The sequence below is a fragment of the Sarcophilus harrisii genome, chromosome 2 (assembly GCF_902635505.1).
Source record: "Sarcophilus harrisii chromosome 2, mSarHar1.11, whole genome shotgun sequence".
In the NCBI taxonomy this organism is placed as follows: Eukaryota; Metazoa; Chordata; class Mammalia; order Dasyuromorphia; family Dasyuridae; genus Sarcophilus; species Sarcophilus harrisii.
In genome coordinates, this window is record NC_045427.1 from 346,882,865 (window position 1) to 346,907,381 (window position 24,517).

The 24,517-nt window shown below is 42.0% G+C and overlaps 1 protein-coding gene and 1 long non-coding RNA gene across 9 annotated transcripts in view; one reads left to right on the plus strand and one right to left on the minus strand.

The window, feature by feature from the left end:
* Nucleotides 1–23,958, minus strand: part of JADE2 (jade family PHD finger 2) — a 197,526-nt gene extending 173,568 nt beyond the window's left edge. For 2 of the 8 annotated variants that reach the window (XM_031953034.1, XM_031953040.1), the window contains exons 1-3: nucleotides 22,177–22,624; nucleotides 5,077–5,134; nucleotides 1,252–1,337 (exon numbers count right to left, since the gene is read on the minus strand). In XM_031953034.1, the coding sequence (XP_031808894.1) occupies nucleotides 1,252–1,337; nucleotides 5,077–5,134 (144 nt within the window). In that variant the 5' untranslated portion in view covers nucleotides 22,177–22,624. Of the gene's footprint in view, nucleotides 1–1,251; nucleotides 1,338–5,076; nucleotides 5,135–5,250; nucleotides 5,452–18,075; nucleotides 18,183–21,443; nucleotides 21,546–21,699; nucleotides 21,816–22,176; nucleotides 22,625–23,814 lie in introns of those variants that run through there. The other 6 variants (XM_031953039.1, XM_031953033.1, XM_031953037.1 and 3 more) reach the window with 6 other exon arrangements.
* Nucleotides 20,247–24,509, plus strand: LOC111720812. Its single transcript, XR_004232069.1, has 2 exons — nucleotides 20,247–20,724; nucleotides 23,787–24,509. It is a non-coding gene; the product is annotated as an uncharacterized LOC111720812 (long non-coding RNA).
* The last annotated feature ends 8 nt before the right edge of the window (nucleotides 24,510–24,517 follow it).

Genomic DNA, 24,517 nt, shown 5'->3' on the forward strand with positions numbered 1-24,517 from the left:
AAAAGGAAGGCCTAGGTTAAATCCTAGCTTTGTCATCATGACAGGTAAACATCTCTTAGACTCAATTTTCTTTCATGTAAAAAATGGATAACAACAATTAAAAAGTGGCAAGGCTCAGATGGGATCACATTTATTTCAAGTGCTGTGTAACCTTGATGATAGGGGCCTCTGATATACAGTCAAAAACTAAGGCTCAGAAGATATCTTCCTTTCTCATCTTTTCCCACCCCCCCTATACTGACATCCTATCACCCAAAAGAATACAAGTCCAATCAAAGTGGGAGAAACTTCTAGCTTTCTTCAGAACCAGTGGCACTCCTTTTTTCAGGTATTCTCCAGTCTCAGTGGAATGATATCTGAAGCAAGCAAGCTATGAACCCTTTCCTGGATTAACTAAGCTTATTTTCCCAATTCTGTACTGGAAGTCAAGATCTGGGTCCTAGTCCAGGCTCTGGTACTAACTTAACATGCAACTTTGTGTAAGTCCATTTTTTACTCTGAGACTCAGTTTCTTCATCTGTCAAATAAGAAAGATGATCTTTAAAGCCCTTCCCAGAGTTAATGTATTATGAAACTTCCTTCCTGATTCTTCTCCCTCTGGCTGAAAATGTGCCTTTTTTTTTTAAATAAAAAATTGCATGTCTAGTCTAAGGGGCCTCCTTAAAGTTCCCTTTCTGTTTTTGTGCCACTTAAAGTTAGACTTAAGTTAGCTCTTCTCTCCTACCCACCTTGGAAATACTTGAATATGGTTGGAAAGGCACCTAGAGATCATCTAGGCCAAACCCTTCTTTCTATAGATGAGGGAACAAGCTCATAAAGGTTGACTTGACAAAGGTTAAATGATAGCAAAGCCAGGACCTAGGTTCTCTGACTCTAAATAGGGTTTTCAGGCCATTATGCCTGACTTCATCGGGTACAAGGTCTAAGATATTTAATCATTTCTTAGCAGAAACCAAGTCTTACCCTTCCTTCACATATCAACCTCTCCTCATTCCCCCCAAAGCAATACCGAATGGAACATAACCCACAACAAGTGTTCCTTATGGACTTGAATGAATAAACAAAGTGTCTTCTATGCTCCATACGATTAATATTGACCTCTGAACTACGAAGAGTTTCTGAGTCTGCTATAAATTCACACTCTTTCTCTTGATTCTTTAAGGAAAACGACCTCCTGTTCTAGCCCCAGCCCCAACCTTGGGAATGGGGAGATTTCATCCCCAGGAACTGCAAGAAGGAAATCAGACACACCTCTGACGGCTTCTTCTCTTTTTGCTTGGGCCAACTGGGTTTGTTGGTGGGAATCTTGGAACATCTTGAATTGGAGGTGATGTGACCTAGAAAGAATGGAGAAGGTTATCTACCGAGATCCTCCCCAGCACAGAAGACCTGGCAAACTTCTTGAGGTCCCCAGACCACCTGGAAGACCAAATCATCAACTCTGGACAAAAAGAACCCTGTAATCTCAACCTTAGCTTTTGACCTTTTAGGACTAAACCAAATAAAGTGTATGTGAAAATTGCCTAAAAATTAAAATTTAAACCAAGTTAAACAGCAATTTGTTTCCATGGAATAATAGACTAATTTTGAGGAAGCTAGGGAAGCAGCAATCAACCAAAAGTTCTAAGTAACCTACTGAAAACTATGTATTGGAATACTATGTATTCTCATGTCTTTCTTCCCACCACCACTTGCAGTTATTTAAGAGGACAGCTAGAGATCCAAGAAACCTAAGGTCCTCTATTCTATTCTCAGTCTTCTCCATGATTGTCTGAAGGACCTTTTCTCATTACGTGTTTTCTCATCTATGAAACAGAAATATTGAATTTGCCCTTTAGTCGTTTTGAAACTGATCAGAAGAGATCAGGTTAAAAACTGGTTACAGCTTCCAAATATGAACTAGGAGGTATAACTTTAGGACCACATCCAGACATTGGGGAATTTTGCTAGGTCCAACTACAAGTGTCAGCTTTAATGTGGCAGAGCAGGCAATCACTAAATCTAAAATGTCATCACACACTGGGAATGTACATTGTGACAAAGAGGCTCCTGGAAATAGCTGTATAGTCACTATTCTTTTCTTTTAAAGTCAAGGGAGGAACCTAAACATTTATGGAAGAGAGAAGACTTTGAGAGGAGAGAGAAACACTTAGAAAAGAACCTACTTTTAGCTTTCCAACCTCCTGAACAACAATATATGAGAACCTTTACCACCTCTCCATTCAGAAATTTCTTATCTTCCCATAATCCACTCTAAGGGTATAAAAAACAAAACAAAACAACAACAAAAAAACCCCACCCAAACCAAACCAAATAATAAAATGTTTCCACTTAATTTCCCAGAACCAAGTTCCTACCACAGGACAAAAAGCTCTTACCTTACCAAAACAATACTTCCTTCTTCAACTAAATAAAGCCATCAAAAAAGATCAAAGTTTTATTTACAATTGTAACCAGTTACAGTGGTAGGAGGAGAAGCTTTTCTTCATTAAGTTTGAATATCAAAGTCTAGGGGAGATAAAGGTTCAGAGGCTTCAGACTATCACCACTGGCTCAAACTCACTAAGCTTTCCATTTTAGGAAAAGAGAATTTGGCTTTTGGCCAAAGGGGCAGATACAATTTCCAGAGCTAAGAGTCTCCTTAGTTTATTTGTTGCAAATACCAACCAGATAAAAAAAAAAACAAAGCAATTAGAAGAGTAGTAAATGATCTAACTTCACCAAGCAGAGTTGAGGGACTGGCCCAAATTCCCTCCCATCCAGTCCAAGGCTCCCTTGGTCATATCAAGCTACCACACTTGAAGCAGAAGTCCGGCTGATACAATGCTCCAAGTGACAAAGGACCAGTGCACAACGGCAGATAAAGCCTAGCTTGTGCAAAAAGTGTAGGCTCCTATCCACCTAAACTTTCCTAACACTCTTTTTCCATTACCCATCTGTATAGTTTCACTACTTCCCACAATCTTTAGTCCTCTTCACCTTTTTGTAAGCAACTTGCCCATATCTGGAAAAAATTCTCCCAAACCCTCATTTCGAGGCCAGACTTCTGCCTTCATGAAGCCCACTCTCCAGTGGAAACTGTGTTTCTCCAAATTGTGTGTGTGTGTGTGTATGTGTAGTGTGTTTTCCTTGTTATAATGTAAACTCTTCAACAGGGACTATGTTCCCTTTTCAACTTTTTGTATCCAATAGGCACTTCACATGGATTCCATGGATTTAATTATCATCTTTCTGTTGATGATTCTCAAATCTACTTCTCCAGCCCTGACCTCTCCCCAGACTTCTATTCTCACATTTTTTAGTATCTTATTAAACTGCAGTTTGGGTCTCTGTTCAGTCTCTCCACACTCCAATCCATACTCCACTCAGCTATCCAAATAATGTCACTTCAACTCCCCCTATCCTTTTCTCATTAAACTCCAGGGGCTCTAGGTCTCCCCCAAGATCAAAATCTTAACTTGACTTTTAGAGCTTTTATATCCTGCCTATTATCCCCTGGGCCCCAAACTTTTCTAGTTGTTGATCTGTTGGCTGACCTGGGCCAGGAATAAAGGGACTCAAGAAACAGTCTAATCATAGGGAGGAAAAGAAGAATTTTAACTGAATTCAGTAGAAAGTGAGAACAGCAGGGATATCCTTTCCTGCAGGTGAATGCATCTTCCGTAAGTACAATCTTTTATTTATTTATAACAATGCCCCAAAGCCTTCCTCTAAACACATTTCTCTTGACTAGCAAATTCCAAGACCAAGGCCATCTGTGAGCTGTATACTCAAATGAATGGTGACGTGTAAAGGGTTCATCATTAGATGCTCCAATGAATTCTAGTCCTCCCTCTCACTTGCTTCAGATGACCCTGGACAAAGAACTTTAACTTTCAGCCTGTTTCATCATGTATAATAATAAGGATGTTGATACCTGCCTTTAGAGCTGGAAGGTGTAGAGGCTAAGTCCTAATTTTACAGAAGAGATTAGTGAGGGTCAAAATAAATAATTAAGTAGTTTCATATCAGGCTATAGTGTCTCAGGCTATAGACATAGTGTGGAAGATTAAAGGCTAGAATGCAGGTCCCTGACCTTTTACCATTGTAAGAACTGAGTAAATCAGTAGATACTTTACAAGGATGAAGCCTAATAAATAAATAAATAAACAAGTCAAAGAGAATTATTGTTATCATGTGATTTTAAAGGTTTTCCAATACTGTAGACTATTCATGGGATTCTCCTATGATAGCTAATATCTAGCACAATATACCAAAATGGCTTATTTTTGACAACATGAAACTATCTCTGCTTTTGTTCTATAATTGTTTGATCAGGCCTCAGTTTTTCTCTTCTGTGAATGAAAGGGTTTTTTATTCCTTTCTGTTAGTGATACTACCTATCTAAAAGAGGAATCTATTAAGTGATTTGGACTGCAGAATTTGTATCAACTATTCATTCCCTAACTCAATCCAAATAACTTTCTGGAGTGCAGAAAAGTCTATGATCTTTAGTTTTCTCCAAAGGTCAGCATAATTTAACATAACCTCCTCCATAAAGTCTTTTCCTGCTTTTCTCTCCTTCCAAGTGCTAGTGCCTTTCCCTCTATAAAATCACCATGTATACTCATCATCTCTCCCTATAGAATGAAATTGCTCGAGGGAACAAGGGGACTTTTCTATTCTATCTAAATTCTCTAGCATGGAGTTGGTGCTAAATAAATGCTTACTGATTCCACCTCATTCTCCCCCCCCCCGCCCCTCCCCCCAGCCCCTCATTCCTTCCTCCCTTACTTATACCCTTCCCCAACTCTCCCTACTGGAAGCTTAGACATGCTGGTCCTACAAGGTGTTCTACCCTTAAACTTGGGTACCCAGAACATAGTATCAACTTTTAAACAGATCCCTGGGGAGAGAGACCAATTGTTTTTTAAACTTCTCCAAAATACTGAAGTCCAGATATAATTTATAGCAAAGTAACCTCCCAGCTAGGGAAGTTTCACCTCCACCCCCAACAATGTAATTATTCAAATGCCTCCCCAATTTAAGGTGAATAGCTTCGACATCATATTCAAAACCTAGAATTAAAGGTCTTACTGTCAGTGGTGTCAGAGTTATCACTACTGATGGAGTATTTTCGCCTCTTTTCTTCCATCTGAAACAAAAAGAAATTGAACATTATATTTATTGTTCAGGGAACTCATTACAGAAGCAAATCACTGTTATCTCTGGATATCAGCACATCCCCCAAACACCAGTACAAACACTCACCTCTCAGGCATTTAAAACAAAATGTATGATTCTTCCACCCCCAAGTCCCAAGAGGAAAGGGGGAAGGCTTTGGTTCTAATATTTAAAGCTAAAGGGTGAGCAGAGCAGGGCCAGCATTTCCCATCTTCATTTCCTTTCCATACAGAATTTTATCCAGGTGAAATATCTAGTAGGGACGGAGAGAAGTCTCGTACCAGAAGCCTAGATGGCAGAAGAGGAAGGGAGAGAAAAGTGGGGAACTCCTTTAAGCATGCAGAGCTAGGTTTCTTAGGCAGAACAAGAAGCCACCTGTGGCCTTGTAAACTTTCTGAACCACCCAGCCAACGGGATAGAACAGCAGCAGCAGTGTGGCCAGGTTTTGTGGCAGACCTTTAGGAGGGTACCTGATGAGCTTATCTCCCAGGGGAGACAAGCAAACGGAGGTCCAGCTGCAAAGTAGAGGAGTGAGAAGGGAAGCAACTTTAAGAGAGTTCTTTTATCTTGGGAAAGGAAGGGAATTGTTTACATAACAAAGGTATTCTTTCTTCTAGTTTTATTCATTCATTAACATATGTGAAGGCCCAGGAAGGAATCCAGCATGGGATTCTAGGCCTGGGAAAGGAAATTATAATAATTAGAATTATTTTTTGTGTTTTAAGGTTTGTGTATGTATGTATGTGTGTGTGTATGTATATATATACAAATGTAATATAACATATATAATACAATAATATATATGTACATATATATAAAATCTCAATTGATCTTCATAACAACCAGATATCATTCCCATTTTTCAGATGAGCCAAACTGAGGCCTAGAGAGATTAAGTCTTTCCCAGAGCCACACAATAAGTTATCTCCAAGCAGGAATCAAATTCGGGTTCACTGAACAACTATTCAAATTTCATGAAATGGCTCCAAGAAAGCTAAGCCCATGGTTAAATCTGAACCAAAGGAAGAGATTTAGTGGTACCATGATGTCCTTTTGTCAATGACGCAGAGAGGTTGGCCATTGAGGTCTTTCCAACAGTGATAACATGATCAAAGACTGCTTTACCCATTCATTCAACAAATATTTAACAAAAACTATTACAACTTACTAGGAATGTGCAAAGATTCAATGGGAACTAGCTTAATACCATCAATGAAATGATATTGGAAAAGAAATTCACAATAGTAATGATCCACCAGGGGAAAAGTGGATGAAAAATGCCTATTACCCAGGCTATAATATGCAACAGGAGAGAGAAACTAAAGAGCTGCCCCTCAGTATGTATATCTTGAATAATGAGAGAGATAAAGAGTTAAAAGGAAGAAGGCCAGGAAGAATGCCTTTGGAAAATTATAACATTCTTTTGGGAATTCCAAACAAAAATACATCTTTTTAATGGGGTTGGCATGACAGTAGCACGTGAAACACTACTACCTCATACGAACTGAAAATGAGGATCACTTGGAGGAGACAATGAAAGATACGAGTACATAGCAATCACAAACAGAATTACTTATGAAAGTAATGGATGTCATCAGAAAGAGAATGAAATAGGCAGGACTGTTACAGGATAAAAGCAAGAAATAATGTTTGCTCTCAATTATCCTTTCATATCTTCTTAATGTCAAGAAAAAGCATGTGGGAACCCCTACACATTGGGATGAATAAACAGATGGGAGGACATGTACAAGAATGGCACAGAATAGAGAAACTTGGATGGGTGGTGGATCTGCATTTTGGAAGGAAATATTCAAATCCCATGATCGGATGGAATCACAGATCCATCTGAGTATTTGAGCTATATTTTATTGAAGAATGGGGTTCAAAAGAGGCACAAGGGAAAACAAAGGAAAGTCAGTTCATTTCTATTGTGCAGATGTTCTTTTAATGCATGAATTCTGAAAGGTCTCCTTCTGGCTACCTCACTTGAAAGATGATTAGGCAGATACTGGCTCAACATGAGACAGTGCTGATGGGCCCTGCTGGGATCTACCTTGACCTAATGTCAAGTAGCATGAAAGTTTAACCACTAAACTAATTTGACCAAAAAATACTTCATTAAAAAGGTGACTTCTTCACAGACAACCAAGGAAATACAAAGAGATATCTGGAAATCCGAAGGAACGTGTATAAATATAATTATATAAAGGCATTTCTGCTTCTGAATCAGCCTCTGTTGCTGTTTACTTTTCTTTACATTAGGAGGTGGCAAAAATAAGCTCAAAGCTAGTTAAAAAGCCTAAAGAAAGAAAAAGCCGGAAGCCCTATTGTAAACATTCTGAGGCTTTTCTTACGCGTCTCTAGTGACTTGAGTAGGTAGCACAGCAGCCAGACAGTGAGCCCCAGGAGCCAGTCACAATAGTAAACCAAAGGAACTAATAAAAAGATAAAGGACTGAGCATCTTGATCTCAGCAAGCACAAGAGGCCAAGAGAATTTTGCAAATGTGCTTTGTCTTTCTACCAGTACCAACTTAACACAAACAAGATCCTAAAGTGCAAATTGGTCCCTATCACAGAAAGGTCAGTCACAAGACTTCTCTCCTTTGGGATCTGAAACAAAGAGACAAGAGGAGACAGAATTTTATCTGTATGAGGAGGTTGGAGAGTAAATGAACAAGATCCCAACCAAGAAAAATTACTAACAATGTCTCAGTCTCAATGCAAATCAATAGGATACATATAAAAAAGGACCACAAGGTGTTTCGATTTTAATAAGAAATCATCCAGAGAAAGGTGTTTTGATTTGGAAAGACCTAAGAATGGGAAATGGGACAAGAGGCCTTTTTTAGAAACAACCATAGAGTTAATTTTTATTACATTTACTAGGACCAGAGGTGGGAAGAAGAGAGGAAGAAGAGAAAATGTGTTCCCTGAAAGAATGTGGTATGGTCTAGGGACAAGCTAGATAAAGGGATGTCTCAATAAAAACAGGAGAGATTTCGAGGCCAGAGTTTTAAAGTGACTTCAATGAACTATTTCAAACTAAGTAAGAAATTTAAAGCTTTTTCTGCCAAGGTGGGATCAGGGCCTTCAATGGAAGTAGCTTCTTATTCTTTAAAGAATGATATGGCCTTTTGGGTACTATTAGGAAAGAGAGTATGGGTGGTGAAAGATGACTCACTACCAAGAGGCTGCCTCACATTTTAAGATAAACAAGAGGGAGATTATTGTCTTCCAAGAACATAAGAACACCTTCTAGGACTTGTCAAACCTATCTATTGCTGGAGATTCCTGTGAGAATAAATGATGTCACCAGAAGTAAGCAAGAAAGTATTGCTAAGGTGATGAATCCCAATTCCTGATATTTTTGTCCACCTGCATTTTTGATTTCCTTCACAGGCTAATTGTACACTATTTCAAAGTCCAATTCTTTTTGAACAGCAAAATAACTATTAGGACATGTATGCTTATATTGTATTTAATTAATTTATACTTTAACATACTTAACATGTATTGGTCAACCTGCCATCTGGGGGAGGGGATGGGGGGAAGGAGGGGAAAAATTGGAACAAAAGGTTTGGCAATTGTTAATGCTGTAAAATTACCCATGCATAGAACTTGTGAATAAAAAGCTATAATAAAAAAAAAAAAAAAAAAAAAAAAATGTAATGTTCTTGGTAGAGGTTTTCTTGGGGTCTCTGGGAGCAACTGTTAATGCTGTAAAATTACCCATGCATGTGACTTGTAAATAAAAAGCTATTAAAAAAAAAAGTTTTGGATTTTTCGATGTTGCCTTGTTTGGTAGTACAATTATAAGAGACAATGGTGGCAAAATGGATAGACTTGAGCTTGAAACCAGGAAAAATCCAGGTTCAAATCCTGCCTCTAGACACATACTATCTGTGCTGTGTGAGACTAGGCAAGTCAATTAACCTCTTTAACCCTAATTCTGACTCTATAAGACTATATAATATAGACAAGACAGGCCTGCACTGGTAGAAAGTTTCCTCTCTCCAGAATTTGCAATAATAGTGAAATCATAGGTGTAGTCCCTATTCCTATTCCTACTATTGACTGAAATTAGGAACTTGAGAAAAGAACATCTGAGGTGGGAACAATTGGCTAAGAATATGGGATCTCAGAATAGACTTTAGATTTTCTAAACTAGGGCTTAAAATATGGTAATCATGGGTATATACCTAAGAAGAGCTAGTTTTAAAAAAATGTGCCTGAAGTTTTGTCAATCTCATTAAGAGCTTTAAACTAAAAAAGAAAGAAAGGAAAAAATATCTCACATAAAACTAACAAACTGGCACAAGGCATGAGAAGAGGGGCAGTATAATTAATGGTAGAGGATAATACAAGGCAATAAAGCCACTTGCCTCAAATATCTATATAAAAATGTAAAAAAAGTAAGAGTAATAAATAGGTTTAAGTAGAAATCCTAATGCAATGAAGAAATTTTCACCTGTTTAGTTCCATTGTGACTTGGTAATTTGAGAATACCTCAAAGGACCAAGCTGTGTCAGTTAACAAAGTGCATTCTCTGCCCCCCCCCCCCAACAAAAGCAAAGAAAACAGAGATTATGGGATGAAAACTTTATTTCTAATTAAAACTGCAATATATGCTTATAATTATTTGTATTTGAACTGCAATATCAAAATTATCATTTTGCTCCTTGACTGGCTTTCACATCAAATGTCCTTGAAAAATTCCTTGCTTCTATTTTCTCACCTCTCATTCACTTCTCAATCTCTCACATCTGGCTTCTGATCCTACCACTGGGCTGAATCTGGCAACCAAAAATCTCTTAATTGTTCATCCCATGATCTTTTCTTAATACTCATTCTATTTAGCTTTCCAGTTTTTGACACAGTACGTACTCCCTTCTCCTAGGTATTCTCTCCTCATCTGGTTTTATTGTCAACTGATTTTTCTTGGTTTTTATCCTTTTTGACTCTTTCTTCTTTGTCTCAACCCCCCAAGATAATATCCTGAACTCTTTTCTGTCAAAATAATATCTATGCTGATGATAAATATTCTGCTCTAATTTCTTCCTTCTACTCTAATCTTGTGTTACCAGCTACCTAACAGATATCTCAAACTCTGCTTGTCCAAAGTAAATTTCATCTTCTCCTGCTTCCCTTAACAACCCTCTCCCTGCCAAATTTCCCTATTTAGTTGAAGCACTATTATCCCTCCAGTAACCTAAGTTGAACATGAGACATTTTTGACTTCTCTTCTACTACTCATATCCAATCAAGTGCCAAGTTTTATCAGTTTCTACCTCTACAACACCTTCTTACAGCCATCCTCTTTCCCCCTCTACTGGCTCCTTTCCTTCTCCACTGAAACCAAACTGAAAAAACTCTTCTTTGATCCTAACATTCCTATTAGCTATCATCCCATCTCTCTCCACTTCACAGCTAAAGTTCTAGAGAAAGCCTGGGAGTCTCAATTTTTCTCTGCTCAGTTAGTTCTAAATCCTCAGTGATCTGGTTTCTAACATCACCTTTCAACTGAAACTTCCCTTTCCAAAAATTAACAACATTCCTTTAATTGCTAAATCCAATGTCCTCTTCACAAGCTCAATCCTTCTTGATCTCTCTGTAGAATCTGACATGGCTAAATCACACTCTTCTGAATTCTCTCCTCTTTATATTTTCATGCTACTGCTCTCTTGTTTTCCTACCTCTGAGGAAAACTCATGGAGCTAATGTGATAAGCTAGCCTCAAATATATGAAGGGCTGTTATTTAGAAGAAAAAATAAAGTTGCTCTGCTCTGCCCAGGGTAAAAACAAGAAGCAAAGAATAGATGTGTTAGAGAGGCAGAGTTTTGGCTAGACCTGAGGAAATCCTTGTAACAATCAGGGCAGGTTTTAAAGGGAAGGGCAGTGAGCTGCCCTTTGCTGGGGTCTTCAAAAGCTGCATGACCTCAGGAATAATGTTTTAGGGGATTACTATTCAGGTATGGGACGGTCTCTCAGGTCCCTGTCAATTCTAAGATTCTGTGATTCTAAGTTCCTAAAATTTTACTCAGTCTCAAGCCTCTTTGACCAGAGATTTAACCTAAATTCAGTTTACCTAAACCCAGGTCCCTAAGGTTTTTTTTTTTTGTTGTTGTTGTTCTGTCCTTAAAGGAAGTAGTACTTGGCTACTATCTTCTGAAAAATGCTCTTTCAGGTACTCCAAGATAGTTATTAAATCATCTGTATACTCCCATCCCAATTTACACAGTACCTAACCTGGCTTCTGCCTTCCAGCAGGGAAACCACTGGATATTTTTGAAGTATTTGGGCAACACTCAAGAGTACATGTGCTATCCAAATGAAGGCGATTAAACAAAGCATATTTTGTGGTGACTTAATTAAAATAATTACTAGGCTTTGCTGGAAAGATGGCCTTTTTGCTAGTGTTTTCCCTTTGAACACAGTTTTCCAAATATCTTTCCAACAAATCAAACCTTTTCACAACGTAAGGGCTCATTCTATAAAGTTACAGAAATAGTCCATCTCTTGGGATGACACAGGATCATTTCCCTCTTCATGTTCCCATTCTCTCACTCAGGGGCTCCAGTTCCTTCCCCCCATCCAAATCTACTCTCCAGTAGAATGTAAGCTAGTTGAGGGGAATGACTAGCAAGAGGAGGAGAGGTCTGTATATACAGTGATGGAAAAGTGTCCAGCCTGAAGTAGGTAATTAATAAATGTGAACTGAAGGATTAGCTCCTAATAAACTCTATCACACAAAAATATTAGAAAATTTGTGATGTCCTTCCCCTCTCTCTCTCTCTGTCTCAGCCCATTTTTACAGGAACTAAAGCTTTACTCTAAAGGGATAAAGCTTGAGAACTGTTCATAATATAGTGGAAAAGGATAAAGAATTAGAGGATGTGGTTCAAATCTAAATTCTTTTATGCTACCAATGTCCTTGGACAAACTCCTTTCTTTCACTAAGTCTTTTCTGTTGGAAGACAGAGTTAGATATCAAAGATTGCTTGAGAAAATCTTAAAGGAAGGTTTTTGAACTTTCAGAAACTGTAACTCTTGGGAAAAGTCCCAAATAATTCACAGAATCACTAAAGGAACCCCAAAAGTCTTTTAATTCAATCTCCCATGCAAAAATCTACAATCCAACAGAATCTTGCAGTCTCTGAAAAACTAAGTGATGACCAGCCTATTCTTTTACTAGAAAACTCTAACTATTAAAAAGTTCATTCTTTTATCCAGTCTATATTTTGCGTCCCTTTGACATCTATCCATTAGTCATAGTTCTCCCTTCTGAAGCTAGAGAGTCTCTTCCTTTTTCCACATAATCTTTGAGATGTGGGCAGACAGCTCTATTTCCTCTATCCCCTACAAACTGAAATTCCCAGTTCCTCCAACTGTTTTGTGTCTGCTTTGGTTAGAGGTCTCTTACTGATAGAAAGCCTTTGCTGGACAGCTGAGGCTGTCCTGGTAAGTCAAGTTTGTTATTATTTGTTATTCTTCTTCTAATAATGTGAAGTAACTACAATCCTGTTTAGTGGCAAACATTAATAGGGCAAAGTCTGTCTACATGTTTGTGGCTAAGCCTCAATGAAAAGTAGCATGTTGTGTGATATAACGCAAGTTATGCTTGGAACTCGGTCCCCCTTGGACATAGGGAAGTGTACTCCCTAGGGAAGTCAATTAACTTCTCAGTGCGCCAGGCAGCTCTAAAACTGTAAGTTACTGAGAAGCGGCTGATTTAAGTAGGTAGATGGTATTTCTTCACCTGAAAGTTCTTGCTATTAAGGAAAATCGCAGGTCCTATTCCTACCACTATCCATCTATATTTAACTACAAGGACTATTTCATCTTTGTCTTTTTATCACAAGGACATAAGAGTGCCTGGCATAAGGTGTTGATAGATTTCATTAGATTTAAATGTACACACATAATTATGTGGAGATAGAAATAAATATTTCTGCCTACTGGACTTTTAAGAATCCTTCAAAGTGAGAAATATACAAGCACACTAGTATAAGTTGCCCTGTAACCCCTGCTGCATAGAGCATTCCTTTTTCTATAATACAGAATGCAAAGAAAGTTCTGAGCTACCTGCCCTGAGTACCTAGAAAGTTGGGATCTGGTCTTTCTGCCATGAACTCACTAATCATGTTGCCTAGTCCTTCCTTCTCAGGACTTCACTTTCTTCATTTTTATAAAATTGAACTTAATTCCTGGTGTAATAGATGTACTTATGGATCTCAAGTCTCAGGACATGGGTACACTAGCTCTAGAACTCTAGTTCTAGCACTCACTAATTTTCAGAATATAGGTAATTCTGGGCTTTCTTGAATCTCATTTTATTCATCTATAAAATGTAGAGACTGGACTAAATGACCTCTGACATCTCTTCTAGCTCTAGAATTATGATCCTATATCTCAGTTTTGAAAGTGTAGGTTTTTCCTGCCTGACACTGTCAGCAGCACTACAGAATATCCATATTTCCATTTGAGTTCAGTGGCATACTGAAAAGTGCTGAGTTATGCTGTTTCCTGCATCCCCTTCAGCAATACCCCAAAGTAGTCTCTCTACCCTTGGTGGCTCACTATGGGCTCCCTACCTGGTCCAAGAGAAGGGGCCACAGCAGGGATATGAGGAGCAGGTCTGAATCTCCTCTTGTTTTCATGGATCTTGCCACATTTCTGTAGCAGGCTTCCAAATATTTTCTATTTACTTTTATTTGGTCAAGTTCTTGGCTAATTATCAATATCAGCTAAGTAACAGGGCTACAATTTGGAGGCAGATGTTTTCTTGGCAGTCAGAATAGTCATGGCCACCATAGGCTGCCCATCTTAGCTGGAGCCCCCTTTGTGGACTTCGGTTTTTCTAAAATGTTTACAGTTGCCATCAGTGGCCCAACTCCCAGCCCCTTTTAAAGGCCTTTCCCCAAATAAACTCAAACACCTATCCACAAACATAATCATGAACACCCTCCAGTAGACTGGACTAACTGTAAGCCTTTCAGACCTTAGATGTTAACACCAGGTTGTGGTTGGTGCGCCCCTTCCTTAACATATTAAAATGACCCTAAATTCAGACTTCCCTTTTTCTTCCCTATGGGACAGGGTGCGGGTCAGATGCCTTCCATGAAATTTGGAGCAATGTCTGACTTTCTTTTTAAAATAAAGCCACTTAAGAAAATAATCTTCAATTCCAAACACAATCTTTTAAAAAAGAAAACAAAGGCCTCTCCCTGACCATACCATGATGCTAATACAATTTAATGCTATTTTGCCTGGGCAAACCTGTTCCAGGACATCTTATATGATAGGAAGGATGGAATTATACAGAAAATAAGATCTGTACATTTTTAAACCACTTTAAGATAGGGGTCAGAGACCCCAATCTTTCATATGCCTCATTAACTCTAATGTCTTCCTGGAGACAATAATTGCAATTTAGAAAAATGGTTTAGTAAACAAACAGTTATAAAACAGTGTCTCTGAACATCTCTTGCTCCTGTCTCTATCTTTTTAGCCTTTGCTGAAGATTCTCCTGGTTTATCCTACTCCCTTCTCCCTTCTCCCTTCCCCCACTCCCCATTTCAGACTCAACTTACAAAACAGGTAAGAAAGCTTCTTTTCTATCTGCTATTAGGATAGGAAAAATACCCAGATAGGAAAAAGTGCATTCTCAAGGTAACTGGTAACTTTCAAGCCACAGGTCATTTAATCCTGCTTAAAGTCTCTTAAAGCCCACATAGGAAAAGTAGGAGGCATTACATCCCCAAATCTCCTTAAGTAGTAACAGACCAGAGTTGAGCCCAACTCAGCAGGTGTTTCCATCCCTCTTGGATCAAGGCCAAAATGAAGTTATTTGGCTTTCTGACACAACACTCTGAAGACAACAAGCAAAGTCCCATTTAAGTAGTCTTCCTCAACTAAGGGCTCTTTGAACAATCTCTGCTCCTTAGTGTCATTGGAGTTTAGGAAATAAACGTGGACTACCTGGCAGTCTTATAAACTCAGTTTGAGGAGACTTCAGAAGTCATCTAGGCCAATCCCATACTGGACAGAATTTTCCCTCCAATATTTCCAATAAGTGGTCATACAGTCTCCCGTGAAGTCCTCCAGTGGGGAGGCACTCATTCCATTCACAAGCAGTTCATTTCACTTCTGAATAACTCTATTAGGAGACATTTCCTTATACATTTCAAAATCAGCCTTTCTTCAACTTTCATTTACTATTTCTGATTTTGGTCCACAGGACCAACTACAATACAGAACAAATGAAAACACCCTCTCTGACACACCTGCCCTTCAAATACCTGAAGACAATGATTAAGTTCTCCACTCCCTCCTCAATAAAACCCCATTTCCTTCAAGTGATCCCCATATGGCACAGGTCTTCAGTATTTTCACTATCTTTTTCACTCATCTCTGGAAGCACTCTTGCTTGTCAATTTTTTTCCTAAAGTTTGGCACCCAGATCCAGATACAATACTCCAGATGTGGTCTGAGACCGAGAACGGCAGGATTAGCACCTTCCTGAATCTGGAAACTGCCTCTATTAATACAGCCACCTGTCAGTTTTCCTTACAAGGGAAAAATCTCAGTTCTTCTAACTTTAGAGGATCCCAAGGCAAGCAATATGTAAGCATGTTTGACACTGGTGAAAGGGTGAGTAGACTTATTCATCATGAGCTAGCATGCTTTTGGACTGGATCTAACATTTTATTAGTGGTGCACTAGAATTTCTAATACAATAAGTCACTATATATGACACGTAACTACTGGCATATAAGACTCTGAGTCTTAAGAAATCTTCCTGACAACCTGAGAAGTTAAGCTCAAGGTCAAAGAACAGTGTTGCAGACAGGACTTAAAAGTACGTCTTTCTGACTCTTAGGCTCTTTCCACATCTAATATATCAAGTTAAGATTCTGAAGGAATCAGATATTCATCAATGACAGGTTCAATTCCTTTCAGCACGATTTTACTGTGAAGTATGTTTACTGTATTTTAATTCCTTGAACATGGTAACTCTTCTTTAAAAGAATATCTTGTAATTTTGTCATTCATTTAGCTGAAAGTTTGACATTTGTTTTCTTTTAGAGTGTAATATATGATCCTGCACTTTACATATTTTCTAGTGTCCAACTTCACAGAATCACAGAATCTTAGAGTTGGAAGGAAATAGCTAAAAGATAGTCCAACTGTACTTGATCAGTAGGAATGTTCTACAATATTCTAACAAGAAGATATCTAGCTTCAAGATTTCATGGATGGGACACTGCCTCCAGAGGCAATAACAGTCAAACAAGTAAGCACTTACCACACGCCAGGTACTGTGTTAAAATACTAGAAGTACATAAAAACAAAACAGTCCCTGAATCTCTAAGAACTCACATTCTGTCTATGGGTCCCTTCCTCTATGTGTGTGATATATATATATGTATGCACACACACACAGGCAGCCAGGTAGCATGGTGCTTGATAGAGAGCTTGATCTGGAGATAGAAAAATCTGAGTTCAGATCTATTCTCAGATACTACCTGTGTGACTCTGGCAATATAATTTTTTCCTCCCTCAGTTTCTCCATCTACAAAATGAGGATAATTATAGAATCTACTTCCCAGGAATGAATATTTGTAAAGTACTTTGAAAATTTTAAAGCACTATATAAATACTAGTTAGCTCACAACTCTTCTCAGTTCTCTTTAATGCTGACACCTTCTTTCTGTGATTTTTCTCCAATTTATTCTCTAAATATCTAATTTATACACAATCATTTCTAAATTGTAAGCTCATCAAGAACATGGACTACTTGTTGCCTCTCTTGGAATTTCCAGTGAATAGGGTCTGACACATAGTAATCACTTAATTAAATGCTTGTTGACCAACTATATGACTCTTTGGACACATCCTAGACACTATTCTCTAGTGATAGAGAAGTAAGTGTATACCAAAACTATAAGATGTTTATAGATAGAAACTGATAACTCACTACTAATACAAAAGAAATAATCATTGCTTTTCCCTGGACTGGTTTGGCACAAGAATAGTAAGATCCAGTCCCCCGGTAAACAGAGATAGTTGAATAAAGTAGAATGGAGAATCAAAGTAGCACCTAGTCAATGAATGCATAATAGATGCTGAATACTGTCAACGAGGCTTTGAAAGAGTGATGACAGGTATGTAACTATTTCTGCGGCTATAGGGAAATCAGTTGGTTTGGAAAGACCCAGACAATGGAATTAGTAGTCTTAGAATTGTGAGGGAAATGGATTCTAGGCCCGGTTCAAGACCTTTACCCTGTGGAATCAGTTTATATGCTCTGGGTCCCAGTCAGATTCTCAAAAGAGTAAGAGCAGCATTTTAAGAGGTCCTAAGACAAAGTGGAGTTCTTAAACATTGGTAACTACTAAATATCAAAACAGAAACACACAGGGAGAGAGAAGTCAATACCTTAAGTCTAGATGTTAGCATAATTAATGGCAAGTAGGGAGGGCATATGAATGTGTCTGGGTCTGTTATTAATTGACACCAATACCAGTTACCAAATGCCACCTTGCTTTTTCTCAGGTTCAATTTGTGCTTCTGTTCTTAGGTACAATTTGTGACAATGCCACTTCCTGCCCATTTATTCAGAAAAATCACAAAAGGAAAAAAAGGCTCTTGGGATGAGAAAAATATTCTGGGAACATTTGGTCTGTGCTAGGCCCAAACATCACCTACTTTGCCTAAGTGCCAACAGAAACCACAGCCAAACATCCTCAAAACAAACATTTATTATTGCATGTCTCAGAGACCAAAACAAGTGCTTCCCTTTTGGAGACATTTGCAGTAGAAACTCAAAACAGCAGTAATAATTGGAGCAATTGAAATACCCCAAATTAACCCAAGTAAAACAAAAGGTGTTTTTCTTTTAAATACAAACTTTCTCAATAAGTGGAGTTGGTAGGTAAGGCCATTCTGGTTCTATCACTAGCTGTATGTGTGTCTTTGAACACATCCTTTCCTTTCTCTGGTCCCCATTTTCTTTATCTGAAAAATGAAGAGAGAGAGCATCCAGTATTACTCTTGTTCTGCACTTAATCTGAGGGCAGACTAAAAGTAGTAAATAGGGGCATCATGTGAGGAAGATTTTTCCTAACAAATGGATGGACACAATGGTATAATGAGGTATAAATAGGTTAAAAATGGGCTACTTCAAGAAGAGGGCTTGCCTCTTACTGGTGGTCTTTAGGCAAAGAATGGATGACCAGATATGTTAAATAAGAATTCTTTTTTTCTTTTTGAATCCTCAGTACTTAGTACAATGCCTAAAATATTGCAAGGGATTAATACATGTTCACTGATGATGATGAATAAGACTAGATGGTCCTTTCATTCTGGGTCAGTTTACTTACATCCTGACCTCAAAGTCTCTTTTTGCTGCCTTTAATCTAAATGGTAGCACTCACACATTTCTATCCTCTCCCAGAAGGAGTTTTACATTCATTGATTTTCCTTGCCATTTATTTATTTTTATTCTGAGCTATCTAGTTTCCCCCCACAAACCCAAACCTGAAATGTCATAACCCAGGTTATATACTACATCTGAATGCTAACTAAGGCTAAAGTGGAGGAAACTTCTTACCCTAAGTATCTTAGGAACAAACTAAACAGGCCAAATTGGCAGTCTTTACACCTGAGAACTTCAGCCAACTGTCCTACTGGGAATATTACCAGCCAGGGGGGGTTAATCTCATTGCCTTGCCTGTGGCTATTTATCCAGGACTACTAGTCAGACTCCAGTTTTCAAACATTAACCTGAAAGCAGCTTCAGAGAAAGGGAAACTGAATCCCAGCAGTGAAGAGCAATCACTATTTAACAAAAATATGACTCCTTCCTTTTCTAGCAAGTTTACTGCAGCCTGAGGCAGAACCTCAGTCAACTTCTGGGAAATAGTCCCTCATTTTCAAAGGGGTTGGCTTACTTGTCAGTAGAGTGGATCTGGGGCCACAGGGTTAAGTCCCCATACCCTGTTCAGGGCCAGTCATCTTGTGAGTGCCCCCCTCACTGCATCCTTAAGGGATGAGAGGATCCCTTAATCTGGGTTTCTGACAAATAACTAAATTTCTTAAAATAGCTTCTAGAAGGTAAACTTCCTATCTACAAAAAAGTAGAAAGTTTCTCCTCAACTAAGAGCCTAGATAAAAGTTCAAAGGAGTTCAAGACCCAGTCTCCAAACTCGGGCAGAACGACTTTTTGTTTTGTTTTTGCTAGAGAATAAAGTAGAATGAGGGAGATATGAAAGGCGGGAGGTTATTCCCCTTTCCTCCTCCTTTAAAGTCTAAAGCAAGCATTTTAGTCCCTCATGGACCAACCAACAAGCGTTACAAAAACATGCACCAAGGTATGGGGCCCTTTGCCAATCTTTTAAAAAGTGCACAAGCTACATCTATGATGCCTCCAGCTTGCCCCTAGAGGAAGGGAATGGGAGAACAAGCTGGCATGATTCAGCCCACAGGAGTCAGGAGGAGGTTCTGTGCAAGAAGGGAGTTCAGTAGGAAAGAAGAGGGGAGAAGGTACAGAAGGCTGTGGAGGGAAGGTGGGTCGGTCCTTGGTCAAAAACGGAGAGAGCGAGCCTCAGGAAGGCAGAGAGAGGGACATAATGCTATGCCAGGGAGGGGGAGGTGGGGAGGGGAGGAAGGGAGGAGGCAAGACACCTAACAACACCTTCAAAAAGAGTTGGCTGCCCAGTGATAGGCAGAAGGGGGGAGGGGGAGAGAGGTTGGGTCTCCTAAAGGGGTAATCAGAGGAAAAGAGTGTTTTACTGACTATCCTGGAGAGACCCCAGGGACAGGGTGGAGGAGGAGGGTTGTCTCTAGAGCCAGTGGGAAGCAGTGAACCCTAAGAAGGCATGTTTCACAGGACTGTTTCTTCCCGTCTCCGAGACATTCCCTTCCCTCGGTGAGCAGACTGCTCGAGGGATGAGAGGAGGCTTGGGGTGGGGGAGAGGAGGGCGAGGAGACACCACATGAGACACAATATTGGCTCCTTGTTTGCGAAGGCATAGCAATGGCCCCGCTTGCCACAAGCACCAATCCTGCGGCTGCGGGCGGAATGACCGGGGGTAGTTGAGAGGACGTTAATGCATTTGGGGAATAGGGAGGGCCAGAAGAGAATCGGGGCTACTAGGCGAGACCATCAGACTCTGAAAAACGGCAAACCCTCTGCTCGTCGGAGGGAGGAAGGAAGGGAGAGAGGGAGGAAGGAAGGAAAAGAAGGGAAGAAATGGAAGGAGAAGTGAAATCTAAAAGACGCAACTGCAGGAAGACTAGACTAGAGGAGAATGACACTGCCGCAGCGAGGTGGGTGTGGGATTGGGTTTACATCAAGTGGGATTTCCCCAGGATCCTAATTCTCTGTCATCTCTTTTTTTGGGGGGGAGGGTTGGGAGGAAGGGAAGAGGAGAAGTCTCTGCCTCCCAGGCCGCGCCTCCACCACTCCATCTTTCTCAGGAGGCAGGAACTTGGAGAGATGCGGCGGGTAGGGGAATGAGGCAGGGGGAGACGCCCCCGGAGAAGCGGGATGCGAACGGTGAGTTAGCAGGAAGGTAAACAGCCACGCCCCCTACAGTCAGCCCGCTCTGCTGCGCACGCCCGCCGCCGCCGCCGCCGCGGGTACATTTCCACTGCACTCCCAGCCTATCTCCTCGCGCCCGCCCGGCCCTCACGCGGCTGCCGGGGGGCAGGAGGCGGAGGACAGCGCGCGTCACCCCAGGACACCGCCGCCCCCACTCCGGGCCGCAGCCCCTCCTCAGGGGCGCCAGCGCTCGCCAGCGGCTCACCTGGGCAGTGCCGCCCACCCCGAGCACCGAGGATCCCTTCCCTCCCCTTCAATCTGCACCCCACCCCCACCCCCGCCCCAGTTCCTGCTTCCAGGACGCAGGGTGCAGAGTGCAAGCACTCGGGAAAGTGGTCCGGCCCAGGCTTGGGGTGGGAAAGGGAATGGGGATGAGATAATGTGAGGGGGTGGGGGGGGAAGTCTGCAAAAAGCGGAGGGGAAAGGTATCTGGGCGGCGCGAGAGCCCCCAGCACGTGAGCCGAGGGTCATGTGCACCAGCCAAAGCCGAGCACCCAAGTGCCCAGGACGTGCTGCGTATCAGCAAAATGAGACTCGGGTCAGGTCCGGCGGTCCTCGAACCCCCACCCCCACCTACTCCCGCACAGGCAGCCCGCCTCCCTGTCCTTCTCCATCTCTCCCGCCAGCTCTTGCCTTCCAGCTTGCTTTTTTGCCCTCCCGCCTCATCAGCACACCTTCCTCTCCCTGACTCCTGGCTCTGCCGCCCAAAGCCAGCCTCAGCTCAGCTCCAGCTCGAACCCTGCTCCTGCTGGCCAAGTTGTAATCTACCAAGCCCATCTCCCCCTTACCACCCCCTAACCCCTGGCCTCCGCCTGCACCGCCCCCGGCCCCTGGCCCAGCACAGCCCCCCACACCCCATCTCGGCCCCCTGGCTCGGCCCCCGGGGTGGATTTGCCGCAGTCATTAATAAGAAAGGTTTTAAACGCTCACCCTTCTAAAAGTTGTTGTTTACATGCTTCCCCTCTCTGCCTCCCGGTACAGTACTCTTTAAAACAGGACTGACCAACATGCGCAATCTCTCCCTCGCTATGCTGTGCATCCCCACCGCCCCCTCGCACCAGCTTCCTTCTGAGAGAGAGAGAGAGAGAGAGAGAGAGAGAGAGAGAGAGAGAGAGAGAGAGAGAGAGAGAGAAGACTAGGAAAGAGGAGAGTAAAGGGAGTGAAGAGAGAGAATGAAACTAGAGGAGAAAGATGAGATGGAGGACAGAAAAAGAGGGTAAGATAGAAAAGAGAAAAAGAAAAGATGATCCCCAAGGACAGAGAGAGAGGCAGGGAAGAGGGAGAGCCGCAGGAGAGGAATGAGAAGTGGACAGTAGATCTGCTGCAAAAATAAAATAAATCCACAATAAAGCCTGGAATGGCTGTGACGCGCATCCATTCATCCCCATCCCCACCAGCCCTGCTCACCAGCAGCAGCGGCAGCAGCAGCAGCAACAGCAGCTCCAGTTCTGTTTTACCTTACGGGGGAGGCGTCCTCAGGAGTTGATATCCCCTCAGGTTAGGAGGACGGAAAGGGCAGGGAGGGAGGGAGAAAGGGATGCTCCCGAAATTAAAAGACCTTGGGGGAAGGGGCACGGAGACAGCAGGCAGATCATCAGCCACTTATTGCAAAAATAAAAAAATAAAATAAAACCAGTCGGCAAGACCCCCCAAACACAGCTGGGGACCGTACTCCGCTGGTTTCTCAAATGCCTTCTCCAGTCTTAGGAGTAGACACAAAGTAACTCCATAGATGCGAATCCCCCCCCAAAAAATTGCTTCCAACTGCGATAGCTTCGCTCTGCGCAATTCACCACCCCTGTGTATGTTTCTGTTTCTTTTTAAACCAAGACTTCCTTGTGATCTCTAGAAAAAAAAAAAAGTGTTGGGGGAGGAAAGGGGAGTAGCCACTTTCCCCCCCTTATTCACTCAGATCTTCTTTCTTAATTTTCCTCCTCCCCCCGCCTCCTACCCCCCACCTCGCCCTCCAGGGTTGTTGCGAGTCCAGGTAGCACAACCCCATCTCTGGGAGTGTGTGTATGTGCTGTATTGTGTTGCGCGTGTATGTGGCCGTTCCCTCCCTCTCTCCCGGGCCCCCGGTGGGGCTGACGGGTCTCCCCGGGTCTCTTTCCTCCCTCCTCCTCCGTCGTTGCCGCCGGGAAAAACGGACAGATCGCACTCTGGGCGAGTTGTAGGTCAGTTTCGCAATGATATTCACTAACATACATGCACGCACACACATACACACAAACACATACATACACACCAGCAACGCACTTTATTTCAGACACGCGCGCGCGCACAGCAGAACTCCCGGCCCGGGCGGTGCCCCTCCCCCTCCTCCCTTCCCGCAACCTTTAAAAAAAAAAAAGCTTATACTTAAAAAAATCTTTTGGCGCCATATTAATGACGTACTTAAAATTTGCCATTTCTTCCTGCGTCAAAAATACGTTTCTTTGCACAGCTCAGACTGGAGGGGACACACGCCGGGCACTGGGGCTGGGCTGGATTTCCCCCCCTTCCCGCCCGGTGGGCGGGCGCGGGAAGCCCCCGGACCCGCAACCCCGCGCTTTAAAAAAGGCCGCTGAAATCCACAACAAGAGGCGGCGGCCACCAGAGAGCGCAGAGGGGGCGCTTCTTCCCGAGCCCCCCACATCAGCTTCTTGTGGGAGGGGTGAGAGAAATCCGGGGGGGGGGCACTTGAAGAAAAGAGGAGAGGGCGCCCGGATTGGGTAGGGGAGCCCCCTTGGCTGCGGTTCCCCAGCTTCACATCCGGAGGGCGGGAGGTGGGTGGGGGTGGGGAGGGATTTATCTCACCCTAGCCCCAGCTTCGGTTGCCCTTGTGTGACCCCGCCCCTTTGCTCACTCCATTCCACTTCTCCCCAACCCCCAACCCGAGTCCCGTAAAGGGTTAAAAAAAAAAGCAACTTCTAAGTGTGTGCTCTTTAAATGGAAACTGGACGTCCCTGTCCCGTCTCCCGCCCCCCCCCCCTCTCCTTTTTCCCTCCCCCGACTCCTGTTTCCCTCCTTCTCTCCAGAGCCACCTTCTCTGCTTCCAGACTTGACCTTGTAGTGCACAAACAATGCACTTCAGGCGCTGGCTGTTTTCTAGAAGAGCTCCCCGGGCTGTTCGCCTGCCAGTCTGTTTGCGGATGAAAGCCGTGGCGCTTCCAGTATCTGCCTAGCCACACCCACCCTTGCCGGCCTGCGAGCCTGCCTTCCCTCTGGAAGAACAGTTATTAATGGGGGCCGCTGGGCCCCACAACCTGTTCCTGCGTCCCACTCCCACCCCTTCCATCCCAGCTCACACCCACTGCGTGGAGATGGGAATGCTTCCCCGCCCCCAGCGCGGAGGCTCCGAGCCTCTCCGGACACCAAAACACAACTTTCTTTGCTTCCCCTTTTGGCTACACCTCAAGATGATCCAGTAATTGGAAAAGAACTCCCTTCCCTTGGAGGACGCGAGGAAAGATTTGTGAACTGCGATGGGAAGGGCAGTCTCTTAGACTGAAAGTTGTTTATGTCTTAAACCTCCTTCCTGAGGATAAATGTTCAATTTACATAAGATGACATTTATGTGACAATTAGGAAGATTCTCTGATGGAATGTTGTGAACACATTTGCTTATAGAAGAAATAAATCCAATGATAAACAAACTGATAATAACAGCACAGAGCCTCTAACAGGGCAAGTTGTCGACACAACAAAGGCCAAAATGACTGATGCTAAAAAAAAAAAAAAAAAAAAAAAAAGCAAATTTTGCAATAAG